Genomic DNA, 26698 nt, shown 5'->3' on the forward strand with positions numbered 1-26698 from the left:
CTGAGGGCAGAGGCTCTGTCAGACTAGCAACGTAGATGTGCGGGTGGGGAGAGGGAAAGGAGGGAGGGGGGTGACTAGGAAGGCCTCTTTCCATCATCTGCTTCCTGTTGCCTTTGAACAAACACAGGAGCCGAGAGCGGGGGGGGTAAAATGCTTTAAGATTATACTGAACCTTAATCTCATTTGTTTTTCAGTCGTGACTCGAGATTAAAGGTTGTTTGTAATGGAAACGACCTGTTTGTTTACATTTTCTTTGTTTACAAACATTGAAGTGAAACAAGCTTCTGTTTTGGGGTCTGATGGGCTACAGTTGAACTAAGCTGATGGGGCATTTATAAATTATATTCTTCAAGAATCAATGGGTACATTTCATTAACACAGAAGTCCAAATATTGATAAAGTAACTGCAGAGCGTCCCTTTAAGAAAGCAACAATAGAGCTTGACAGCTTGTAGTCCTAAAAAAACTGAAATTATTTACCTCTGTTTTGTTCAGTCATTACTATGAGCAAAATTAATGGAGAAAGAATAGGGTTTTGGAATAAATGCCGAAAATAAGATCTGAGGTTAACACAGGCTTATGAGATCTTATACGTTTTGTTCTATAAGATAATATGTCAGTTAACATGACCTTCATGAATTATGAAGACTTTATGTGCGTTGTTTTTAAATTACAGAAATGCTTCAAAAGTCACAAAAAGTGATGTTAGCTGATGAAGATTATGTCATAGATCAAAACGTTTAAGATCTCCTAAGCCTGTGTGTACCACAGACCTTATTTTCGGCATTTATCCAAAACCTATACATTTTCCCAGAGGCTTTGTTCAACGGACCATGGCGGAGTTAGTGCCTACAAATAGTCAACATTGCTCTCTATCGGTACCTGGTAAATGATGTCACAAGCATATCAATAACTGTACAGATATCATAAGGTTAAAACTACATCAGATTCCTTTTTCTCATTGGTTTATTTATACTGGTAAACATCAAACAGAAACAACAGTTAAATCAAGAGCTGACTTCTCATACCATTTTGTGGCTTTCGTTTTGTCTTCACGACAAGTCAATTTACAACGATTCTCAGCCTGGCATGACAAACGATGTTTTAATAATAGTAAAAAACATGAAAATGGACCACACATCCTTTATCGCTCGTCATCCTGTCTTTGTTTCAACTGTCATATCAGCTGTGACAATAATCCTATGAACATAAGTCTTTGTGTAATTATGTGATAAAAATGTATTGATTCAAACAAGAGGGCAGTATTAAGCTCAATCGATGCCGGCGGGTAACATGAATGCTGCATTGTGCTGTGTGTCTGGTGCGGCTTGATGAAAATATCCAGCTCTGTCGCCAGACTAAATGGCACCATATTCCCTATATAGTGCACTACTTTTGACCAGAGTGCACTATAGGCAATAGGGTGCTATGTCACACACAGCCTGGGTACATTCTGTTCTACTCTTCTGTCTGGGGCGTTCTGCACATTCACAATCCCTCCAAACGCCACTGATTTAATTAAGACGTCTTCAACTGTCTGGAAAACTGATGTCTACACAGTGATTGTAATCACTTTAAGTAACAGGCAATGTATGATCGTATGATACCAGTATGGACCAGTATGATCGTCCATCCCTTTCTCTCCCTCTCTCTCTCTCTAAATAATGCTAGACTTCCAACTGCATTCAATACCATGTGAACACTTACGGGTGTATCGCATAATACGTTAGACAACTTAACAATTTTGTACATGAAGTTGCTTTATACATTTTTTGGTGCCTTTCTTCAGTTCTATCCAAAGTCAATATAAAGATGACTTTGAGAGGATATTTGCTTTAAGGTCGAAAATCAAATGTTAAACATTTGCCCTTTAAAACTCTGTTCGGCTGCCTTGTCTTCAGAAATACAAGAGGAATCTGTGGGTCTTGCAGATAAAAGACCACAGTAACAGTCTGAACAAGGTATAAAGTCACTGTCTGCTCCACCACAGGCCACAAAACCAATCCAAGAAAATAAAAACCCTAGAAATCTGTCAAATCCTGATCATAGAGTGCTTTCGAGAAGCCACTCGGATCCATACAGCTTGTCTCTGCTTCTGCGTATGTTTGCCATTGCACTTTCCAACTGGGGCAGTTCTCCACTCATGGACAGACTGCGTTTGGAGCGCACACCCCCACCAGGCTTTGGCTGCTGCTGCTGTACCAGGCTGAAGTAGCAGCACTCCTTGTACGAGTCCATGTTCAGAGAGTGCCGCCGGTTCACCCTCACGCCCCCTGCTGGCACTGTCATGTAATGGCGGGAGGACCCTCCAGGGGGGCTTGGCTCTCTTGCGACCTTCGTCCATTTTGTGGAAACGGCAGAAACAACCATTTTAGCTTCCGCTGAGTTATTCCGGTTTGTGTTCTCTAACTCCACATCTGTCTGGCAGTCGGGAATGGAGAGCATGATGGATGTGGTGGTGGTCAGGACTGGGGGTCGCTGCTGCTTGAACAGCTCAGGGGGAGGAAGGCCCACCCTCAGATACTCCTTATCCACCTTCTCTGGTTTCTCCAGACAGAGAATCTGCTTGGACAGAGACTTGGACATGGACTTGGGGACGCCGCAGCCCTGGAGCTGACCATCACTGCTCAGAGACCGGATCTCACCCATTTCCAAAGCCTTATGAAAGAAAGAGATTTTATTGATCCCCAGGGAGAAATGACCTCATCTGCTGTACAATAACAACAGTACAGAGACAGTAGTAACAAAGAAAATAGCAATACTCAATACTCCTACCTTATCCTCATCACCTTGGTTACAGACTCGGTACCTCACTATGAGGAAGATGATGAAGGCTAAGACGGACGCCACGATGATCCCTCCGATGATGACCACGATGGTCCCTCCCAGGAACTGGGACTGCATGAAGTGGCAGCGGAGGTACTGGGGATCGGTGGTGAAGCGGATGCACCCCACCACCCGCGTGGCGGTCAGGGAGGTCACCAGGTCGTCGTAGATGGCCAGCACACACAGGTCGTACTGTGTACCGGCAGCCAGGTTGTTCACCAGGATACTCTTACTGCTCGGAGGGATCATTCTGAAAACAGACAGAGAGAGATAGTGTGGAATGAAACAGTTGAGAGCATACTAGGGCAATTGCAGACCAATTATAAATCATATTGCAAGAAGTGTTCAGGGATGAGAGAATGTTATGTCTCGGATTGTAACAGAATCACAATGAAAAGTTGAATTGCTAATGTGTTGTGAACGGGGTGGAAGATAAAAAAGAATACTTCATTGTCCTAATTGTGGAAACGGAGATTCGTCTTTTTTATTTTTACCCAAGCCCCTGAGACATAAAAACACCCAGTGAGAAGTCGGAAGCATGAATAATTGTATGCACACCCATTTCTCAGAAGAGACAGTCACAATAGGTCCAATGGCTCAGTTGTTGGGCCATGGCGCTGTATGCTTGAAAGACCAGAACTGTGTGTCATTCATTCACAAATGGACCTCATAAACACAATGTATGTAGAGTATGTGTAGACCAGGCCTGTTCAATGTCCGTCCTGGAGGGCCAAAACACTTCTGGTTTTCATCCTCTCCTTCTAATAAGGAACTAGTTCAGACCTAGAAAACCAGGTGAGCTCAATTAACTACCAGGTAGAAACAAAAAACAGAATGTTTCAGCCCTCCAGGACTGGAATTTAACAGCCCTGACGTAGACTGTAAGTCACTTTGTATAAAAGTGTGTGTTAAATGGTCATATTGTGTCATGAATATAAGCTTCAAATATGGAGTGAAAGGGTTGCCAGATGAAAGAGCCTTGTGTAGACTGGTTTCTCAGAAGAGGCCTGAAAGATCTTCTAAGGCTTTTTGTAACATGCTGCTTTCTCTTTCATCTTGGCTTTGCCCTACAGCTCAGTGCTGACATTTTGTTTTCATTCTGTTGATTAGGTATTATCATTGGTGTACATGTTGTGTGTACTTTATGCACACTGTTACCTAGGTGACTTTGTAAGTCACTGAATAAGAATGTCAGTAAATTAATTACTTTGCACAATTAGAGAAATAGCTAATCATGAATGAGAATTTGCACATTTGACATTCATTTTAAACAACATAACAGTCACTCAACACCAATCAGGAACTACTACAAAAGACCATTGTGCCTGGTTCTTGTTAGTTCTCATTCGAGCCTGGTTCTGAGCGTTTAAATGAGGCATCAATATCAATCATCAAGGACTCCAAAAACTGTCCCTATATACAGCAGCGGTGCGTGGGTAAAATCACTGGGGAAGCCAAGCCAGGAAAATAGCTATATTACAACCTTCTGTATGTGTTGTGATAATTGTGTTGTTTGCTCTATAACCTTTTAGTTCATATCCCTTGCCACCGTGATATATAGGTCTAAGGCCGAGACAATAGGAAGACACAGTGGCAGAATAAATTCAACCACACCTTTGTTTCATCACAAAACCGGAGAGCAAACAAACAGTTACATGACCTACTACAGTATGGTCAAGCAAGTTAATGTTTCCTACATTTTCGGACTACTAAACAACTATTGATTTAGAACCACAGAGAGTTGCAATGAAAAAGGAGCTGCCTCCACTATTCCAGCACCATTTCAACTTCAATATTTCAACATCATCAAATCACCTATAGACCTTAGACCTATAATTTTTCCGAATCCACATAAGCTAAATATGACAATGTATGAATCTACAGTGCATTCGGAAAGTATTCAGACCCCTTGACTTTTTCCACATTTTGTTACGTTAGAGCCTTCTTCTAAAAGGGATTAAATGAAGAAAAAAATCCTCAATCTATACACAATACCCTATAATGACAAAGCGAAAAATGTAATTGATTAGACATGATCTGGAAAGGCGCACACCTGTCTATATAAGGTCCCACAGTTGACAGTGCATGTCAAAGCAAAAACCAAGTCATGAGGTCGAAGGAATTGTCTGAAGAGCTCCGAGACAGGATCGTATCAAGCCAGGGATCTGGGGAAGGGTACCAAAAAATGTCTGAAGCATTGAAGGTCCCCAAGAACACAGTGGCCTCCATCATTCTTAAATAGAAGTAGTTTGAAACCACAAAGACCCTTCCTAGAGCTGGCCGCCTGGCCAAACTGAGCAATCTGTGGAGAAGGGCCTTGGTCAAAGAGGTGACCAAGAACCCGATGGTCACTCTGACAGAGCTCCAAAGTTCCTCTGTGGAGATGGGAGAACCTTCCAGAAGGACAACCATCTCTGCAGCACTCCACAAATCAGGCCTTCATGGTGGAGTGGCCAGATGGAAGCCACTCCTCAGTAAAAGGCACATGACCGCCCGCTTGGAGTTTGCCAAAAGGCACCTAAAGGACTCTCAGACCATGAGAAACAAGATTCTCTGGTCTGATGAAACCAAGATTGAACTCTTTGGCCTGAATGCCAAGCATCACATCTGGAGGAAACCTGGCACCATCCCTACGACACTATGAGATGCAACAATTCAAGTTCTTTCTGTTAATGACGTTTGGCTTGTGATTGGTGTGAAGCCAAATCCAAACTGGCTTCCCTTTACACTTTTTTTTTGGTGCACCAGGACCATTCACAGTTGAGCTCACTTAGTTAAGCTGATTAGCTATTATTTTATTTTAAAAATTATCAAGGGAAGTCAAATGTTCGCTGGCTTCATTTGTATTCAATGCTATGGATGGCAACAATGTCATATTCTTTTTGACCAGACAGCATCAGATAGACGGCCTACACATACTGAGACATAGGGACGCTGTTTCGCTCGCTCGGATGGTTTCTCCTGTGAGATACATTCAGCCTCTTGTGAATTGAAGGAAAATTATGAAACACAAAAAGGGACGAAAGATAAATTAACTTTTTTCTGGGTACGTGTTTTGGGGAAGCCTGGCTTCGCCACTGCCTATATAAGCTCACCTGTAAACCAGAGAGTCATCGTAGGTTCCGTTGTATTGGATCTGGAACATTCGAATGCCCGGTATACTTCTCTGGAAGCTGAACCTGACCAGGGCCGAGGTAGACGTGGCCTCAGCGATCACCACCTTCTTCTCCTGGCTCGTCTTTGTGTTTCCCAGTGGCACCACTCCTCCGCCTTCCCCACCACCACCTGTCCTCGTTACCGTGGCGATATCAGAAGAACCTGGGTCCTGTTCCTTCTCCACAGTACTGTTGGTGATGTGTGGGAGTTTAGCGATCACCAGGTCAACAGTTTGTTGGGCCTCCCCGGCCGGGTTGGAGGCAACACAGATGAAGGAGCCTGATGGAGCGATAGAGAACATTTATTTGCTTTTCTGTTTCCTTTCAAATGGGGGAAGCTAAATGTAACAAGAGAACAGAGTTCATCGAAGGATCATTTTTATTTGTATTAAATGGTCTGAAAAACTGGCCTCAGGGGCTGTTAAAACCCAAAGCATACAAACAGAAACACTCAATATAATCACCATAACAGACATTTCAATGACACCCACCTGAGTCCTTCACAGTGCTGATAAGGATGTCCAGGGTCCCATCACTGTGCACTGCAGCCCGGGAGGAGTTGGACATGAGCCGGCCGTCTGGGGCGATCCAGTGGATGATGGGGTCTGGATCGCCCCTGGCCTTACAGCGCAGAGCTACACTCTGACCCTCCAACGCTCGCAGCTCCTAGATGGTGTTAGGGTAAAATATATTACTTACTGTGATAATTATTGAGTTATCACGACAAAAGCAGTTATCATGATTTGCAATAGCACGATAATCAATGTTAGGCAATCATTGCAATAAAAGTGGTTATCTTGGAAAGGGAGGACATGATCAATATTTTATTATTGATCATGTTATAAAACAAAAGATGTGTTCAGTGACACGCTTGATAATGCATTTTTTGTCAGTTATCATGATACTGTTATCACGATACTATTTACCAATGATGTGTTGTGACTGTATAATCTCAGCCTTACCTGGGAGTGTCTGGTGATAAGAGGGGGCTCACAGAGGAACTCTTCTTCAGACACAGTCCAGAAGTATCGCCCAGCCAGGTGCTGCGGAGCCGCACATGTCTCCAGATCATCCTCCCTCCTCAGCCTCCTCAGCCACAGCAGCTCACAGTTACACCTCAGTGGGTTCCCCCCAAAACTCAACGCAAATGACGTCGGACCCAAGCTCCCTGATGTGGCTAAGACGCCGGCCCGTTGGAACACTGGGTCTGGCGGAAGCTTCTGGAGCTTGTTGGATGTGACGTCAAGGCGTTTAAGCTTCTGCAGGCCAGAGAAGGTTCCCTCAGGAATGTAGCTAAGCATGTTGTGGTCCAAGCCCAGGGTGTGGAGGCTGGTCATTCTCTGGATGGCCACCCAGGGGGCGCTTTCTAAGTTGTTGTAGGACAGATCTAACTCCTCTAGAGCTGTGAGATCATTGAAGGCCCCGATGTGGATGTGAATCAGCTGGTTGTTGTTGAGAATGAGATGTTGGAGCTTGGACATCCCACTGAAGGTGTCGTTGGTGAGCCTCATCAGACGGTTGCTGTCCAGATGCAAGGCTCTGAGGTTCTCCAGATCTTTAAAGGCGTGAGGCGAGATGGAGCCGATGGTGTTCCGAGACAATGTCATGTCTTGCAGTTTGGTCATGTTGGCGAAGTCCCGTCGTTTGATGCTCGTAACAAAGTTGTCACCCAGACGCATCTCCACGGTGTGACGGTCGATGTCGGGCGGGACGAAGAGGAGGCCCTTCTTGTCGCAGAGGGTTGCTAGGTTGGGGTTAAGCATCTGGCAGACACAGCGTTTTGGGCACACCTGGACCTTGTGGGCTTTTACAGCCATGCCAAGTACCATCACGTAAACTAACAGGGTCTCCATCAGGCTTTGCAGTTAGGCTAACACACCTGGACAGATAAGAAAGAGAAAGCATTTTAATATCCTACATGTTGAATGGAGATAACCCCAAGACACTGATCTACGGTCATTTCCCCCCAAATAGAAGACAAGAGAGAAAGTATTTTAATAACGTGCAAATTGGATGAAGTTGCACCAGACTGATCCAAGGTCAGTTTTTTCCCCTGACAGGATGGGAGCATTTGCCGAAGTAGAGACCGGAGAGATAATATTGTTTTAGTTTCTTTGGATACAGCTACACTTCCTGGATCCTGGGGTCCAGGGGTCCAATCAAATCACTAAACAAAGCCGTCATATACACCCACACAAAAACAATGAAGTAGAAACGAGAGACAGAATTTGATATTTTTATTTGGATTTCCATTAGCTGTTACTTTTTCCAGAGCTACTCCAAAGATATTTATAACTAACCCAAGACAGACCAGAGCCTGTGATTTCCAATGGGAGCAAATTAATCATAGTGGGCAGAACAAGCAAGGAGATGGGCAGAGCCAAGCATGAGCTAGTGAGATCCTATTGGCGCATTCCAGCATTTATTTCCATATTTCTGTTAGGGAACACCTACTCTGTGAAGTGCACGTGTGCAGTAACTCAATTCGCTCTTGCACTCCTGAACAACGCAATGTTTAGAAACTTTGGCAAAGGGTAAAGTCTACAAAGCAGGCTCTGCTTTGTTTGTTATAGATTCTAGTTTTCGAAACAGAAAAAAACTGCATGGAGATCGAATGTTTCGTTGATGAGAAAATTTGCAGAATGTCGGCCAAAATCCATCTTTCTCTATCTTCTCCAAATGCCTGCCACTGGGCTTCCTTTCATCACAATGTTTGGCAGTGAGTGGAAATGCCAACCGGATGCTTCACATTTATACATCTGGTAAAATATCTGGCTTATTGGTCTATTTGTGGCTACTCTTCCTGGGATTCAGACAAAACAATCATACAACAGGTGTCACACCCTGATCTGTTTCACCTGTCTTTGTGATTGTCTCCACCCCCCTCCAGGTGTCGCCCATCTTCCCCATTGTCCCGTGTGTATTCATACCGGTGTTCTCTGTTTGTCTGTTGCCAGTTCAACTTCTTTGTCAAGTCAACCAGCGTTTTTGAATCAGCTCCTGCTTTTCCCCAGTCTCTCTTTTCTCGTCTTCCTGGTTTTGACCATTGCCTGTCCTGAGCCTGCCCACCTGTCCACTCTGCCTGCCCCTGAATCTGAGCCTGCCTACCATCCTGTACCTTTGCACCGTCTCTGGATTAACGACCTCTGCCTGACCCTGAGCCTGCCTGCCATCCTGTACCTTTGCCCTGTTGCTGTAATAAATATTGTTACTTCGACACGGCCTGCATCTGGGTCTTACCTTATCCTGATAGTACGAACTGGCCATGACTAACCCAGCAGACCTGGGCCAGCTGCGCGACGCCATCTCCTCCCAAGGAGCCACCATTGGGAGGCACGAGGAACTGCTTCGTGGCCTTATGGAGGGGTCCAAACGTTGGCTCAACGCCATGACCAGGCATTGAACAGTTTGCTGGAGCAATTCCATGGGCTGTTTGGGAGGTAGCCTACCACGGTGGTAACCCCACAGCCCCTCAGTAACCCAGCTGCTAGCAGCAACATCTCATCAGCCACTCCACCTTCTCGGGAGCCCCGTTTAACCCCCCCGGAACGCTTCAATGGAGAGTCGAGCACCTGTCGGCATTTCTATCACAGTGTGCCCGCATTTTCGAGCTTCAGCCCTCCTCCTTCCCCTCGGATCGTTCCAAGCATCACGCTCATGTCCGGGAGGGCTCTCATGTGAGCTACTGCTGTATGGGAACAGGAGCCGGCCATATACGATAGTCTGGAGGGTTTCGTGGGAGAGGTGAAGATGTTTTTTTACGCCCCGTTCTCCAGGAGAGAAGCTGCCCGGGAGCTAATCCAGCTTCGGCAAGACTCTTGCAGTGTGGCTGACTATGCGGTGGATTTCCGCACGTTGGCAGCGGAGACTGGTTAGAACTAGGAAGCATTGTTCAATATGTTACTGCACGGCATCTCGTAGGAGGTCAAGGACGAGCTTGCTGCTCGGGAGTTACCTACAGATCTCGATTCCCTCGTCGCGTTGATCATATGAATCGATGAGCGATTATGGGAACGACAGAGGGAGAGGAAATTCGACTTTGCTCGCATGTCCAGGGATTCCACCTTGCCTCCGAGTCGTCATGGAAGTTCCCGACGATCCTGTTGCCGAGAGAACCCGAGGCCTCCCGACTTTCCCTGAGAGTCAAAGGAGACGGCTGAGTCACCGCTTCCCGAGCCTATGCAACTACGTAGAGCTGGGCTATTGCCAGCGGAACGGCAATACAGGATCTACACAAAGAGTTGTGGCTGGAAGGGGCGGAACTGGCTGGAAGGGGCAGAACATCCATTCATCGTATGGACCGACAACAAATATCTGGAGTATCTCCTCATCGCCAAATGCCTCAACTCATCCCGATAACCGGATATTCTTGCCTGATGCAGTCTACTCCGCGGTCCTGGAGTGAGCCCACTCCTCTAGACTGGCCTGCCACCTGGGGTCCCACCAGACCCTGGCATTTGTGCGACAACGCTTTTAGTGGCCCACCATAGTCCCTGACGTCTCCGCATTTGTCACTGCTTGCACAGTGTGTGCTCAGAACAAGACTCCTCGGCAAGCTCCGTCTGGCCTTCTGCAATCTCTGCCTGTCCCTCACCGTTCCTGGTCCCACATATCCCTGGATTTCGTCATGGGTCTCCCCCCGTCTGAGGGCAACACTGCCATCCTGACTGTGGTCGGCCAGTTTTCAAAGGCCACCCACTTAATTCCTCTCCCCAGACTACCCTTGGCCAAGGAGACGGCCCAGCTCATGGTGCAGCACGTCTTCCGGATCCATAGACTGCCCATGGATATGGTCACCGACCGGGGTCCTCAGTTCTCGTCCCAGTCCTGGAACACCTTCTCAGCAGCAGGGGTCCAGCATACATGCCAAGCCCTAGGTGAGTGCTGTCAATGGCGCAACCACCGAACTAAAGTCTTTCACAAATCTCCGGTAGAAGTAAGCAAAACCCCAAAAACACTGGACTTGCTTGACTGTGCTGGGCCGTGGCCAGTTGACCAACGATTCTACCTTTTGGGAGTCCATCCGTACACAGCCCTGAGACGATGTACCCCAGGAAGGAGATCTGAGGAATGGAAAACTCACACTTTTCGACCTTCACGAACAAGTGGTGAGATAGGAGTCTTTGAAAAACCTGTGGAACATGTTGGATGTGTTCAACCATGGACCGGGAGAAGATGAGGATGTCATCAAGGTACACAAACATGAACTGGTGAAGGAAGTCACGCAGCACATCATTAACCAGGGCCTGGAAAATGGCTGGAGCATTTGTAAGTCCAAACGGCATGACACGGTACTCATAATGTCCATTTGGGGTGTTGAACGCTGTCTTCTGCTCGTCTCCCTGTCTGATGCGCACCAGATTGCACGCCTTTCGTAAATCCAATTTTCCAACTCTCAAAGGCTGACAACATAAGAGGAAGAGGGTAACGGTGCTTCATGGTAATGTTATTTAAACTCCAGTAATCGATACAGGGACGTAATCCCCCATCCCTCTTTCCAACAAAGAAAAAACCCGCTCCTGCAGGTGAAGTGGACGGCCGAATAAAACCAGCCGCCAGCGCCTCCTTAATATAATTGTTCATGGCTGCGGTCTCTGGACCTGAGAGAGAATACAGCCCTCTTCTCTGAGGAATGGTGCCGGGCAGGAGGTCGATGGCACAATCGTAGGACCTGTGAGGAGGCAGTTCGCTGGCCCTTCATTTTCTAAAGACCTGACCCAGATCCCAGTAATCCCGAGGTACGCGGTTGGCCGGAAGCAAGGTGCGTAATGTGTCAGCAGCTGGAGACTGTATCTGACTCGCCAGTATTCTCCCATCTACTGACGAGTCATCCCGTTTCCCGTCAGCTCGGGACAGGAGGCACGGAAATGTCCAGACTGTCCACAGTATAGACAACGTTGCTCGTTAATCCTGTGCCTTCTCTCCAGAGCGGAAAGTCTTGTGCGTCCCAATTGCATCGGCTCCTCTGAAGGATATGAAGGAGAACCAGAGCCGAATTGAGAACTCTAACAGGGTACAGGACAAGCAGACGCAGCATAAGGCAGTGGAACAAACTAGAAATCGACTCCCTCAGCGGAACCCGAAACACTGGAAACAACTCGGAACCCCTCCTTCCTGTCACGACGACGTTCCCAAAGCCGGTTGTCAATCCGGCTGGCCAGAACGATAAGCTCCCCCAGAGTGTCAGGGTTGTCCAGGGAAGCCAGTTCATCCTTGAGAACCTCACTGAGTCCGTTCAGAAAGGCTGAGGGAAGAGCCTCTGTCTTCCAACAGCTCTCAGCGGCGACCGTCCGAAAGTCAATGGCGTAATCGGCTACGCTCCGGCTGCCCTGCCGAAGCACAAGGAGTCTTTGAGCAGTGTTCCTGCCACTGATGGGGTGATCAAAAACCCTCTTCATCTCCTGTGCGAAGCTTTGCCAATTAAAACAAATGTCTGATTGCTGCTCCCATATGGCTGTGGCCCAGTCCAGAGCAAGGAGATGACGTATGCCACTCTGGAACACTCTGTGGGAAACGTTGATGCCTGCAGCTTGAAGGCCAGCGAGCATTGGAGCAGGAGCCCATGACACTTCCGAGGATGCCCCTGATAGCGCTCCGGTGCCGGGAGATGGGGGTCCCGAGGGGATTCTGAGCTGGTAGGGAGTGGAAGGTTAGGAACAGCCACAGATGCAGCAGCCATCTGCTCCCATCTGTCCTGTCTGCAGAGCAGACACAAGAGTTCTTAAATCATCCGACAATATTTGCAGCTGCGCCTCATGGCGACCAATCGCAGTTCCATGGTGGGTGAGAGCCGACTGTAAATGGTGGAGTTCGGAATGTTCCTCGGACGACTGAGAAATCTCTGCTGGGTCCATTGTAGGCTTAGGTCTACTCTAGCAATAATGCTAGTATGAACTCGAACCCAGGCGCAGAGAAACACAGCAAGCAGAGATAAGGGTAAATCCAGAACTTTTACTTAGTCTTAACAGAAACAAGGCAACCGCACAAGAGCACACTAATAAAACATGAGCCCTAAGCAAAGATACAGGCCAACTGAGGAACCTAAATAACAAGGCAACCAGGGGAACAGAGAAGGTAATTAAACACAGGTGAATCCAATAAGTTATAATCTAGAAAACAGGAAACAGGAAACTAGAAAACAGGATAAGGGTGCCCTCCAGGGATAACCTAAGGAAACAACAATCAAATAACACAGAAACTGTGACACTTGGTGGTTCCAAACTTCTTCCATTTAAAAATGATCGAGGCCACTGTGTTCTTTGGGACTTTCAATGCTGCAGAAATTGTTTGGTACCCTTCCCCGGATCTGTGCCTTGACACAATCCTGTCTCGGAGCTCTATTGACAATTCCTTCGAACTCATGGCTTGGTTTGTGTTTTGACATGCACTGTCAACTGTGGGACCTTATATAGACACGGGTGCTCCTTTCCAAATCATGTAAAATCAATTGAATTTACCACAGGTGGACTCCAATCAAGCTGTAGAAACATTTCCAGAATGATCAATGGAAACAGGATGGACCTGAGCTCAATTTCGAGTCTCATAGCCAGTGGCGATTTTAGCATGTAAATCTAAAAAATCAAAAATAAATCTGGAATGCATGCCAGCAAAGCCACTACACAACACAACACTAAACAATACATTCATTGCACTAGGGCCTACATAACACTATCCCAACTGCAGAGTCCCAACAGCAGTCCCAACACCTTACCACTGCTACATCTGACTATCAGCGGAGCCTTGTCTGGCAGTGAAACAGTTCATTCAGCCTAATTTACTGCCTCTTAAAAAACATAACTGATATGGCTGACTTGTTAAACAAATGTGATGTCTACTGACAATTGAGATGTACAAACTATGGCATAAGGGAACGACAAGCGGATAAGAGACAATCCGTAATTTTGATTAAGACATTAATGAGCGAGCTAGGACGGACGTAGTCAATGTAACTATTTGTTCAGCACTTTTGAAATGTACAGCGACAGAATTCAGAACATGGGCCATTCTTACAGTGTTCTCCCTGTAAACCAAGTCAGAAACGTAGGATAAATAAAGGGGGAATATAGGCAGAAAATGAAACCTCTTACAATATTCAATGATTCCATTTCTCAAAAACAGGTTATAGGCTAGATGTGCACCACTAAGTCAGAACAGTAGGCGAAATTAAGAGGTGAAAATAGACCAAATTATTAGGATGAGGCACATGGGCTACTAACATTTTACTACACAACATACACTTCGTATTACTTTCTTAACTACAGTAAACACATCTCCCTGGCATATTACATAATTTATGCAGCAGCATACAAGACATTTTTGGACTCACCTTGTTGTGCTGTAACCACTTGAACAGGAAGGTGGTGCGGTGGTCCTTCGTGGGCAAATTTTGTCATCAAACACAGCGATATCATTTTAGAGAGAGCAGAGCACACACTGTCTCCCTGATCTGACATTCCAATGAACACCGCTGCTATGACTATGATGCATCAAATTCCCTTAGAGAACAGGTTTATGACCCTGTTTTATAGATATTTTTACCACTGCTGAGTACAACAGTTATAGAAATGTGTTGCCTCCCTGTCCTGTGTTGACTGCTTTGGTGGCTGGTGCTGGTGAAAGGGGTGTTGTTGCTCTAGCAGAGAAGTCCAAAGTAAAGTCAATGACAAAAGGACTGTGGTGTAATTGTTAAATGGACAAGTTATGACTCCTTAAGCATGGCAAATGATCTTGACCCAAAGTGGTTGTGTGTATATAAGGGTTTGCGTGTGTGTGCGTTTGTGTATGTGATAGAGATATAGTGAGTTAGTATGCATGTGTGAGTGTGTGTTTATGTGTGTGTGTGTGCCAACCAGCCTTCTGCTGTGCAATGAGGCGGGGCGGACCTGCTACTTTCCGACACAAATGGCACTGGAGACGTGATATTGATTCACTCCGTAGAGATGGGGATTTTTTCACCTGTGAAAACTCAGCCAAACATGAAGAGAACGGTTGCGACAGTAATCCCTGCTAATTTCGTTTTGTAAGGACAAATGGACAACCCCATCGCCGAGACATGGGGAGCAGCAGGAAACCCATTTCCGAGCCTTTCTACCTAATTTTGCCTTTAAAACTTCTTAGGGATAGCCCCTTTTTTTCCATTTTCGTCTAAAATGACATACCAAATCTAACTGCCTGTAACTCAGACCCTGAAGCAAGGATGTACATATTCTTGGTACCATTTCAAAGGAAACACTATAACACAATAGATCTGGTAGAAGAAAATACAAAGAAAAAAACAACCGTTTTTTTTCTACCACCATCTTTGAAATGCAAGAGAAAGGTCCCAGTTCTAGCCATCACTCTGGTTGTAATTCTGATGGTGTCCACAAGATGGCAGCAGCTGGATAACTTGAAGCATGAGCGAACTACATGATATTTTGTGTGAAGTCACCCAGGTACATTTGGGCAAATCGTAAAGGAGACACTGGCATTCATATTACATTTTTCTGCAAGAATATCGTCAAATCTGTAAACTTGGACTTTGATTTAGCTTTTCCAGTATTAGTAGCCCTATTATAAGTTCAACATTTGCAAAACAACCAGTTTTCATAACTTCATAACTGAATATTCTTATAATTTTTGTCCAAAAGGAAAAGGCATGCTGTCGCAAAAGGTTAGCACCTTCATTTTGCAACAGACACGGATATTCCTGTAGAGCCCAGCTCATTGGCTATCTAGCTAGCTTTGTTTGACCGCGATTGGTGCTTATTTGACAAAGATACAGTCGATAAAATGAAGACCGCCCGCGTCATCGGCGTGCCATGAAGGAGTCGCTCTCTGACCAAATATGGTGTCATATAGGATATACTACCCCCCTAATGATATAGAGAAGTCTGGGTATGCTCTAGGATCTCTGAGGAATACATACAAACGCGATTTGACTGGTTGAAACAACGTTTAGGGTGAAATTTTCACAGAGTCCTTTCTTTGCAAATTGAACGACTGGAAATTCAAAATTGATCGTGCATGCTATATGGACCTTTTTAGGATATGAAATAGGATTTCATCTAACAAAAAGACACGTTATGTTATCTCTGGGACCCTTTGGATGATAAATCAGAGCAAGATTTCAGAATGTAAGTACACATTTCACCTTCAGAGGTGAATTTATCAAAACTATCGCGGTGAAAAAAGTGTTTTGTTGTTAGGAGCTCTCCTCAAACAATAGCATGGCATTTTTTCGCAGTAATAGCTACTGTAAATTGGACAGTGCAGTTATATTAACAAGAATTTAAGCTTTCGGCCAATATAAGACACTTATATGTACCGACATTTGTTGTTTCTCTAAAATCTGCGATGGTGACAAAAGGCGCTGCATGATTTACAACTGTCCCGTTGACGGGACGCCGATCCCTTACATTGGGGTTTCTACACAGCAATTTGCATAGCAAGCCACACACATCACCTAAATGAACATATAACTTGATAATCAATCAATTTTTGAATGAATAATTTACTCAATCTTAGAATGTTAACCCTTAGAAAACATAGAGAACATATGCTCACACACACACACACACACACACACACACACACACACACACACACACACACACACACACACACACACACACACACACATGATCACTACTTGTCTTTGTGAGAGGTATTGACTAGTCGAAAGCACAGAAAACACACAACTCAGACACCCATACATACCCCACAAGACATGCCACCAGGGGTCTCTTCACAGTCCCCAAGTCAGAGCATTGACTACATGGAACTCTCTTCCACATCAAGTAACTCAATCGAGCAGTAAAATCAGATTTAAAAAAACACCTCATGGCACAACAAGGACTGTGAAGAGACACACACAGAAACACACACGCATACACACACACACTCTAACACATGTTCCTAATTGAAAGCAGCTTGCTAGACAGCCTCCAGCTATACAGAGACACTCAGGGGCAGCAGCAGCATACCATTGTTCTAGTAGAGGATATCTACTGTCTGCTTTCCCTGGGGCAGTGATCGCTCATAAAAAAAGCCTTATGCAGCATCATACACACACACACACACACACACACACACACACACACACACACACACACACACACACACACTTCCTTCTGCAGCAGGCCCAGTCAGGTCACGAGGGATCTGTTTTCAGATGGTCTAACGTATGCTGGGGCTCATGTAGAGAAAGCTACTGCATCATCACACTCTGCTGCTAGGCTGGGGGAGAGAGAGGGGGAGAGAAAGAGAGAGGGGGGAGAGAGAGACTTATACAGGATACTAACCTCAACATTAAAACCTTCAGTCAAAATCAAAATTCCATACCTAAAACCTTGATTTTGGACAAAATTACAATACAGTACCCCTGGATGTTAAAAATAACCCTGCAAGGAATATGTACAAAAAAAAGCTCCACAAGGACAATTCAGAGACACTATTTGCTGACTGCTACGAAGAGGGGAACGTAAGCAACTTCATTTTCCACGCAGACCATCCCCTGGCACAGTGCTATATTAACCAGACCATCCCCTGGCATGGCACAGTGCTATATTAACCAGACCATCCCCTGGCATGGCACAGTGCTATATTAACCAGACCATCCCCTGGCACAGTGCTATATTAACCAGACCATCCCCTGGCATGGCACAGTGCTATATTAACACAGACCATCCCCTGGCATGGCACAGTGCTATATTAACACAGACCATCCCCTGGCATGGCACAGTGCTATATTAACACAGACCAACCCCTGGCATGGCACAGTGCTATAAGAGCACACTACCCCTATGTCAAGAGAGAGGGTATTGGCCCAGGATGGAAACCATGAATACTAGACATTGAGGAAATTGAAACAACCTCTGTCAACGTGTACAAGTCTGGGACAGTAATGGTGCAGGGCATCTTCATACATTTCCAGCAGGAATTTTACGGGATCAACGAGAGAGCACAGCAGGAAAAGCTCTCGCTCTGTGATGACTCCCCCATCCTGAGTGAATCTGATCTCTTCAAACTGTCCTGCAGATGAGGAGAGTCACCCCCCAGCACTGAACACACCCAGGTCCCACAACTGCACTGCTCCCCCATCATTGAGAGGGATACATTCACAGAGCTGGAGAGAGACATGGTGGAGCTCAGAGAGCTAGTCCACACAATACAGACAGAAAAAGCCCACAAAACAGACCAGCACAACAACACCCCCCAAACAAGACCCGAAGGGCAGAAGGTGGAGATGGACGGCTGTCTGAGAGAGCTGGCTGCTATATGGACTGAGGGGAGAGAACTTCGAGAGGCACACGTGGCACTGAAGGACGAGGTCAGAAAGCTGAGGTGTGACAGAGAGCAGAACAGCCCACCACAGACCCGGACCACAACCTCAACACCACAATGGTACAGACAACAAGGACCCACCAACCCAACAGACCCCACCCCCCCTAACAGCCCTCCTGTCAGCTCCCCCGATAGCCCTCCTGACAACCCCCCCACATCCACTGAGGACACACAAAAGCCAGAGATTGTGCTCCTCATTGACTCAAAGAGAATAAACTTTTTCCCAAACACAAAGTGGCTAAACTCTGGTGCCTAAACACTAGGCATGCCCTGGAGCTATTGTCAGAGGACAGACTAGGGTCCCCAGCCACATCATAACTCACACGGGCACAAATGACCTGAGGGCCCAGCAGGAAAGGGTGTCAACAGCACTCAGGGGAGTGACTGAAAAAGCTTATTCCACTATCCCCAACGCACAAGTGGTTATCTCCACCTTGCTTGAAAAAATAAAGGAGAGCCGCACTCTCTCGGAGCTCAGATGCAAAAATGTAATGTCCAACATTTCGACAGACAAGCTGTCTTCGTCAGGGTATATCTCCACCCTGCTACCACAAAAATACTTTCACCCTGCCACCATACAGCAGGTGAATACAAGCATTTCATGAGACTATGCCTCAAAACCTAATGTATACCTGGCCCACCACTCCACCATGGACTTAAATAGCTTTTATGACCAGGTCCATCTCGACATGGCAGCAATCCCAACTTTTGCCAGGACGTCACCTTCAACCGTAGCCCCAGCACCTCACACAGGAGCAACAGAGCAACAGACACCCCTCCCACACCAGTGAGACACCCTCCCAGACCGGCAAGACCCCCTCTCGAAGGACCTGCAACGAGAGAATCCACACCAAGAGGATCTACACCCAAACCACAGCAACACCAGCCACACCCCAAGCAAACCCTGGCCACACCCAATATAGCCCCCCCCATATCAGACCTATGCCCCTTCTGCCCACTCCATGCCCCCCACCCCTGCGGCAAGGACCTCAACATGACAGCAGGACATATGCCCAGGCCGTGAGCAGAGCAACAGGCCCAACCCCCACTATTACACCCGCCCAAGCCCCATCCTGCGACCTAAGAAGTTGCCCTAGAGCACACAAAAAACTATACATACCTCGGCCTAAACATCAGCGCCACAGGTAACTTCCACAAAGCTGTGAACGATCTGAGCGAAAAGGATAGAAGGGCCTTCTATGCCATCAAATGGAACATAAATTCGACATACCAATTAGGATCTGGCAAAAAATACTTTAAGCAATTATAGAACCCATTGCCCTTTATGGTTGTGAGGTCTGGGGTCAACTCACATACCAAGAATTCATAAAATGGGACAAACACCAAATTGAGACTCTGCATGCAGAATTCTGCAAAATATCCTTTGTGTACAACGTAAAACACCAAATAATGCATGCAAAGCAGATACCCGCTAATGATCAAAATACAGAAAATAGCCTATAAATTCTACAATTACCTAAAAGGAAGCGATTCCTAAACCTTCCATAACCAAGCCATCACCTACAGAGAGATGAACCTGGAGAAGAGTCGCCTAAGCAAGCTGGTCCTGGGGCTCTGTTCACAAACACAGACTCCACAGAGCCCCAGGACAGCAATACAATTAGACCCAACCAAATCATGAGAAAACAAAAATATAATTAGTTGACACATTGGAAAGAATTTACAAAAATGCATAGCCTTGCTATTGAGAAAGGCCACTGAAGGCAGACCTGGTACTCAAGAGAAGACAGGCTATATGCACACTGCCACAAAATTAGGTGGAAACAGCTGCACTTCCTAACCTCCTGCCAAATGTAAAACCATATTAGAGACACATATTTCCCTCAGATTACACAGACCCACAAAGAATTTGGAAATTAATCAAATATTTATAAACTCCAATATCTATTGGGTGAAATACCACAGTGTGCAATCTCAGCAGCAAGATTTGTGACCTGTTGCCTTCCCTGTGGCTCAGTTGGTAGAGCATGGTGTTTGCAACACCAGGGTGGTGGGTTCAATTCCCACAGGGAACCAGTACCAAAAAAAAAAATGCATGAAATGTATGTATTCACTACTGTAAGTCGCTCTGGATAAGAGCATCTGCTAAATGACTCAAATGTAAAAGGGCAACCAGTGAAGAACAAACACCTTTATAAATACAACCTATGTTTATTTATTTCCCCTTTTGTACTTGTTGTTTCATATTTCTCAAGGAGAAACAGATTAAGGGCATGATAGCATTCCAAATACCCTTATACTGATCTAAACACTTTCCGATTTGTTGACCTGGAGGGAATTGTTCACCACATTAGATAGTTTGATTAAAAACATTCCTTAATTAAACTGTCAGGTTGGGTTTAAATGGTTTAAGTAGGTTAGACCTGATCACATCATCCTGTGTGTGCGCGTGCCTGAATGCGTGCGTGCGAGTGAGAGACAGAGAGAGAGTGAGTGAGAGTGTGTGTGTGTGCCTGCGGGTTTGTGAAACAGAGACTGTGTGTTTGTTGAAATAGCAATTTATATCAGTGTGTCTGCCAACCTTCATGCCAACGCGATTAAGGTTGGCAGCTCTTGGGTGACATTCTTGATACCATGGCAACAACGAAACAACACTTTGGGCTGGCACGTATTTAAAGGTTCATTCTCAGACAACCCAATACTGCATAAAGCCAGTACTATTGTATTTTATTAACCTTTTGGATTCCAATGCTACTATTGCAGAGAGGTATACTACGATTGAAGCTAGATCTACTCAGGGTTTTCTAAAGTTAGCCAGCTTCAGTTAGTTTCACATTCCAGCTCAGGCTTTATTCGTAATACGGCAGTGGATATTGCTTGTCCGCCTAACGCTAACTATAGCAGTCTTGTAACTGCGTGTGCAGGTCGCACATAAATAGTCGAACCCAACTCTTCATTGAAACAAGCGAGTCAGTGCCACATTTTTTGTATTTGTGCCGAAATCAAAATGAGAGAAGTTGTCTTGCAAATTCAGCAACTAGGTGTGAAATAGGCTTTTTGAAGTGTCGTCTTTACTTTATTACTTATCGTTAATGCCGTCTTTGGTGTGCTTATCAATGCACCAGCACCTTTTTCCCTCACTTCTATCAATACAAAATTGTATTAAGGCTCAAACAAGTTTTACTGTGTGTGAAGTTTCAAATGCATTCCCAATTGATAAACGTCTAATATGATAGGTATTCCTCAAATGAAGGAGGATGATAATGCAATCTTTACCAGATGGAGGGGATCTGATTCCATTGGTACTCAAACAAGGGGCCAGGTTTCCGGTCTGGAAGCACGCTTTGACTGCACCTACAGTATTGTTTCGGTACTGCAGTTTATCTGAATCACGGCCGAGAAAGACAATTCCCATTGACAGTCCCATAGAGGTCAAATTTGAAAATTCCTAATAAGACACTTTACTCGTCACCTTTGTACACAAAACATGCATTGAATTATTCAAATGATTGTCGCTGAGGCCGATTTTTTTCCCCCATCACTCACAACTGAAGATATTAACATTTTATATTCATGCTCTGATGTCATGACCCCAGCTAGCCAGTGTCCGTTCTGGTTGGCTTGTTTAGCTGTCGGCGTGCTCTGTCAGAGTCCCGGGGCATGTTCGCTAGAGCGCAGGCAGAGTAATCCCACTAAGAAAGATGGCAACAACCACGAAACAGCATATGCGAAGGTGAGTAGATTACATTGACAACAAAGGTCGGGCATCTTGGAGGCAGTCTCTAGTTGTTATTATACCTCACTGTCCTCAACTCGCAGCTCAGCCACTTCATTCAGGATAAATGGAGTTAGCCCTGTGTTAGCCTGCCCGGGAGCAGGTTAGTTCTGAAGGATTCGTTGCCATAGAAATGTACCTGGCTAAAAGGTGAGCCACTTCCGTTGTACCAGTTATCCAGAGTTGAACTCAGAGTTGACCAAAGTTACCTCACTAACTCCTTAAACCATGTGCATAGTATAGGGCTCTGGTCATATTCATAGATAACTGCTGGTGTTTTGTTTGCCATTGTGGTCCTACTTTATTGATTTCTGAATGATGGAGGAAAAAGTGAATTACATTTAGGGTGGCTGAATGAAGGGGGTGACTGAATCAAACTGATCTTATAGGTCTTTCTCTCTGACTTACACACACACACACACACACACACACACACACACACACACACACACACACACACACACACACACACACACCGTCAGACACGGAGGCATAAAATAATGCTTCATACCTTCCATTTTCTTCCCACTGATATAAGATAAGTAACCTGGCTGAAGTGAGCTTAACCCTGGATGTAATGAGCTGCGGGCTACGTTCTCTAGTGGATGAGATCCCAAAGGGCTGTGAGGTCTGGGGTGTTGCTGGTTCAGTTTCACCAAGGAGAAGGGAATCTTAGCATGCGGAGTGAACAGGCCCCGCTGTATCAATAGAACTGCCTTCAGAGCTTTCTGAATTGTTCATTGAGGTGTGAGCCTTCCTTTTCCCTTTGGCCTGAAGATTCAAAAATGCATCTGTTGTTTTTCACCTTTTAGAGAGAATGGCTTATTTCTCCTGGCAAAATACATCCAATCCTACGGGCCGAACGATCAATAGACCAACTGTTTACTTTCCTGTTGAATATGTTGTGCTTTCAGCAAGCTACTGTGGCGTAGGCAATGTACGTTTGGTCGATGTGCTCATTCTGCTTAAGCCCAAGCCACAGCTCTTTTTATGGGTTGGTGGTGGAAGGAACTATACTACTTTCTATGCACATCTCTCACTTTTTAGACTACGAATCATGTTTGTGAAAGACATAAGCATTGTCTTCAATGGGAAGGCTATGTGGTGATGAATATTGTTAATGTGTGATATTGAATATAGAAAGTGATCAAAGATTAAGTCGCTCTGGATAAGAGCGTCTGCTAAATGTCTTAAATGTAAATGTAAAAATTAAGTTGTAGCCTTTCTGGCAGTCAGCAAACAGAATCAGTGAAATTAGGCATTCAGAGGACATGGTGTGCCAGTCACAATGGTGCCTCTCAGGCTCCCATGAATAATAAGATAGATGATAACCAACACAGACACAAAAATAAGAAACACGTTTATAACTCATTAGGGTCACATATTCACATATCAGAGACCCGTATCAACATAAATCTGTTTGACTAACCTATACCTTGTCCAGGCGTGAATTTGGCTACTTTAGTCAATCCAGGATCATTTATTATATGCTATATAACAACATAACAAGTGAATGACAAATGCCTCATTTTCATTTTAGTAAGGGACGTTTATGCCATTAATTAAGCGTGGGCATATTTCCTTCTCTCTTAGCACTGCAAGTTATCTTGGTTGGACTGATAACAACTCATATCATGCCGAGCACGAGCGCAGTCATTTCATATCTTAATTCAATCTGATGTGATCCACCATGCATCTGTAAGTGGACAAGACGATAATGGGTACATTACATGATTCTCAATTTCACCTAGAAAAAGAAAATAAAAACCTCAACATGCAAGCAAGGGGGTTCTATAAATACACATTTAATCTGACCGCGCCTTTCTCATCATATGATGGGAATTTTTGACCTTGCAGTGTTATAGTTTTATGGGGCTCCCGAGTGCCGCAGCGGTCTAAGGCTCTGCATCTCAGTGCAAGAGGCGTCCTACAGTCCCTGGTTCGAATCCAGGCTGTTTCACATCCGGCCGTGATTGGGAGTCCCATAGGGCGGCGCACAATTGGCACAGCGTCGTCTGGGTAGGCCGTCATTGTAAATAAGAATTAGTTCATAACTGACTTGCCTAGCTAAATAAAAAAAATGTAAATAAGCTTTTCAACCATACTATTTAGGAGATTACTCACGTTTTCACATAGCCTACTCCAGCGTGAGAGAGGCAATTAGGATGGGAGCCTCATTGCACTAAAAACCGTACCGCTGCTCCCCATGCAATTTCTTCAAATGCGATTCCCCAAAAGAGTTCAACAGCAATGTGATGCAGAGGCTAACGTTTAATGTATGGTAGGCTATAAAATATAGGTAAAAGTTTACCTTGAAGACGGAACATCAGTTATGTTCGATTTAGGGTAGTACCGCGTACATTCTTCCCCAAATGCTGTTATGAGCGCCAAAGCATTTTGACAGAATTCTGTGTAATGTAAATGGGGTCCCTTGACTCAGGACGCAAAAAAATGTGCGCTGGATCCTACAATAATAGTCTGTGACAATGGCCTTCGAAACCGCCGATGCCCTTCAAGAAATCCATGACCAGCATACAAAGCAACATTCCAACGCTTTTCTTCCCCGGTTTATCTTCGTGGAAAATGCTCACTGGAAGTTGCCTATCTAAAAAAAAAAAAAAAAATGCAGGTGAATAGGGTCCCGCTATCGCTTTGAGGGTGCAGCTTTCCAGCTTCAACACAGTGGCTTGACTCTGCGCATTCCACCCGCATGCACCGTTTAGCAGAGAAAACGCCTTTGAAGAGACAGGCAGCTATCTATTCGGCGCTGTCTACTGACAGCGGGTGCTGAATTCGGATCGCGTTACAGCAGCCAAATGTTTGCATCGCTTTTTGTCGGAAGGTCCGCGGATGATATGCTGGCTCAACGCGACCTAATTCAGACGGACACCCCGCCAGATCCAATGTGTCCTCCGGTCTGGACGTCACAGAAGTCGTTGACTACTGTCAACCTTTCCCCGCCACCGAGCCAGCTCCATTTCGCGGGTGACTAGAGGTGCTGTGCTTGGAATGGTAATAGAGGGTGCCCCCAGCACTAGGGACCATTTGTGCATTTATCCAGACAGATGCAGTGCTTCCCAGCACAATCTTAAAACTGTAGTTTATTGATTCATTAATTTAGTCAGAACTCAACTGCACATCTGACAATGCAGTATCCCTATAGTATGCAAATATATATATAAAAAAAATGAATTACCATCTTATTTATCATCACAAATAATTATGAGCTCACCACATTTATGAGCAAGCACTAAGCCAATTAAGCTCAATGATTTGATGCAGTGAGACATACACACACACACACACACACACACAATCTAATTGGTGCATAATAAGAATAGATCTGCTGCAGCTCTGCAAACAAATAAAGCACACAAATAACAGCAACTGTAGTTTAGGCACCTGTGGTTAGGACTCTATATCTGTAGTTTAGGCACCTGTGGTTAGGACTCTATATCTGTAGTTTAGGCACCTGTGGTTAGGACTCTATATCTGTAGTTTAGGCACCTGTGGTTAGGACTCTATATCTGTAGTTTAGGCACCTGTGGTTAGGACTCTATAACTGTAGTTTAGGCACCTGTGGTTAGGACTCTATAACTGTAGTTTAGGCACCTGTGGTTAGGACTATATCTGTAGTTTAGGCACCTGTGGTTAGGACTCTATAACTGTAGTTTAGGCACCTGTGGTTAGGACTCTATATCTGTAGTTTAGGCACCTGTGGTTAGGACTCTATAACTGTAGTTTAGGCACCTGTGGTTAGGACTCTATAACTGTAGTTTAGGCACCTGTGGTTAGGACTCTATATCTGTAGTTTAGGCACCTGTGGTTAGGACTCTATAACTGTAGTTTAGGCACCTGTGGTTAGGACTCTATATCTGTAGTTTAGGCACCTGTGGTTAGGACTCTATATCTGTAGTTTAGGCACCTGTGGTTAGGACTCTATATCTGTAGTTTAGGCACCTGTGGTTAGGACTCTATATCTGTAGTTTAGGCACCTGTGGTTAGGACTCTATAACTGTAGTTTAGGCACCTGTGGTTAGGACTCTATAACTGTAGTTTAGGCACCTGTGGTTAGGACTCTATATCTGTAGTTTAGGCACCTGTGGTTAGGACTCTATATCTGTAGTTTAGGCACCTGTGGTTAGGACTCTATAACTGTAGTTTAGGCACCTGTGGTTAGGACTCTATAACTGTAGTTTAGGCACCTGTGGTTAGGACTCTATATCTGTAGTTTAGGCACCTGTGGTTAGGACTCTATATCTGTAGTTTAGGCACCTGTGGTTAGGACTCTATAACTGTAGTTTAGGCACCTGTGGTTAGGACTCTATAACTGTAGTTTAGGCACCTGTGGTTAGGACTCTATATCTGTAGTTTAGGCACCTGTGGTTAGGACTCTATAACTGTAGTTTAGGCACCTGTGGTTAGGACTCTATATCTGTAGTTTAGGCACCTGTGGTTAGGACTCTATATCTGTAGTTTAGGCACCTGTGGTTAGGACTCTATATCTGTAGTTTAGGCACCTGTGGTTAGGACTCTATAACTGTAGTTTAGGCACCTGTGGTTAGGACTCTATAACTGTAGTTTAGGCACCTGTGGTTAGGACTCTATATCTGTAGTTTAGGCACCTGTGGTTAGGACTCTATAACTGTAGTTTAGGC

The 26698-nt window shown here is 45.1% G+C and overlaps 1 protein-coding gene across 2 annotated transcripts; it reads right to left on the bottom strand.

Moving 5' to 3' along the window:
• Positions 1–947: 947 nt before the first annotated feature.
• LOC106608095 (leucine-rich repeat and fibronectin type-III domain-containing protein 5) lies at positions 948–25024 on the bottom strand. 2 transcript variants are annotated; one of them, XM_014205801.2, is made up of 6 exons: positions 24352–25024; positions 6943–7859; positions 6472–6646; positions 5921–6260; positions 2775–3075; positions 948–2657 (listed from the first exon to the last, which is right to left on the bottom strand). In XM_014205801.2, exons 2-6 carry the CDS (start codon positions 7831–7833, stop codon positions 2043–2045), a joined length of 2322 nt encoding a protein of 773 aa, XP_014061276.1. In that variant the 5' UTR covers positions 7834–7859; positions 24352–25024; the 3' UTR covers positions 948–2042. The 2 variants fall into 2 exon arrangements, with proteins under 2 accessions (XP_014061276.1, XP_014061277.1); XM_014205802.2 differs by lacking the exon at positions 24352–25024 and adding an exon at positions 21542–22327.
• Between the last annotated feature and the right edge of the window lie 1674 nt (positions 25025–26698).

This window comes from Salmo salar, chromosome ssa06 (assembly GCF_905237065.1).
Source record: "Salmo salar chromosome ssa06, Ssal_v3.1, whole genome shotgun sequence".
Classification (NCBI taxonomy): domain Eukaryota; kingdom Metazoa; phylum Chordata; class Actinopteri; order Salmoniformes; family Salmonidae; genus Salmo; species Salmo salar.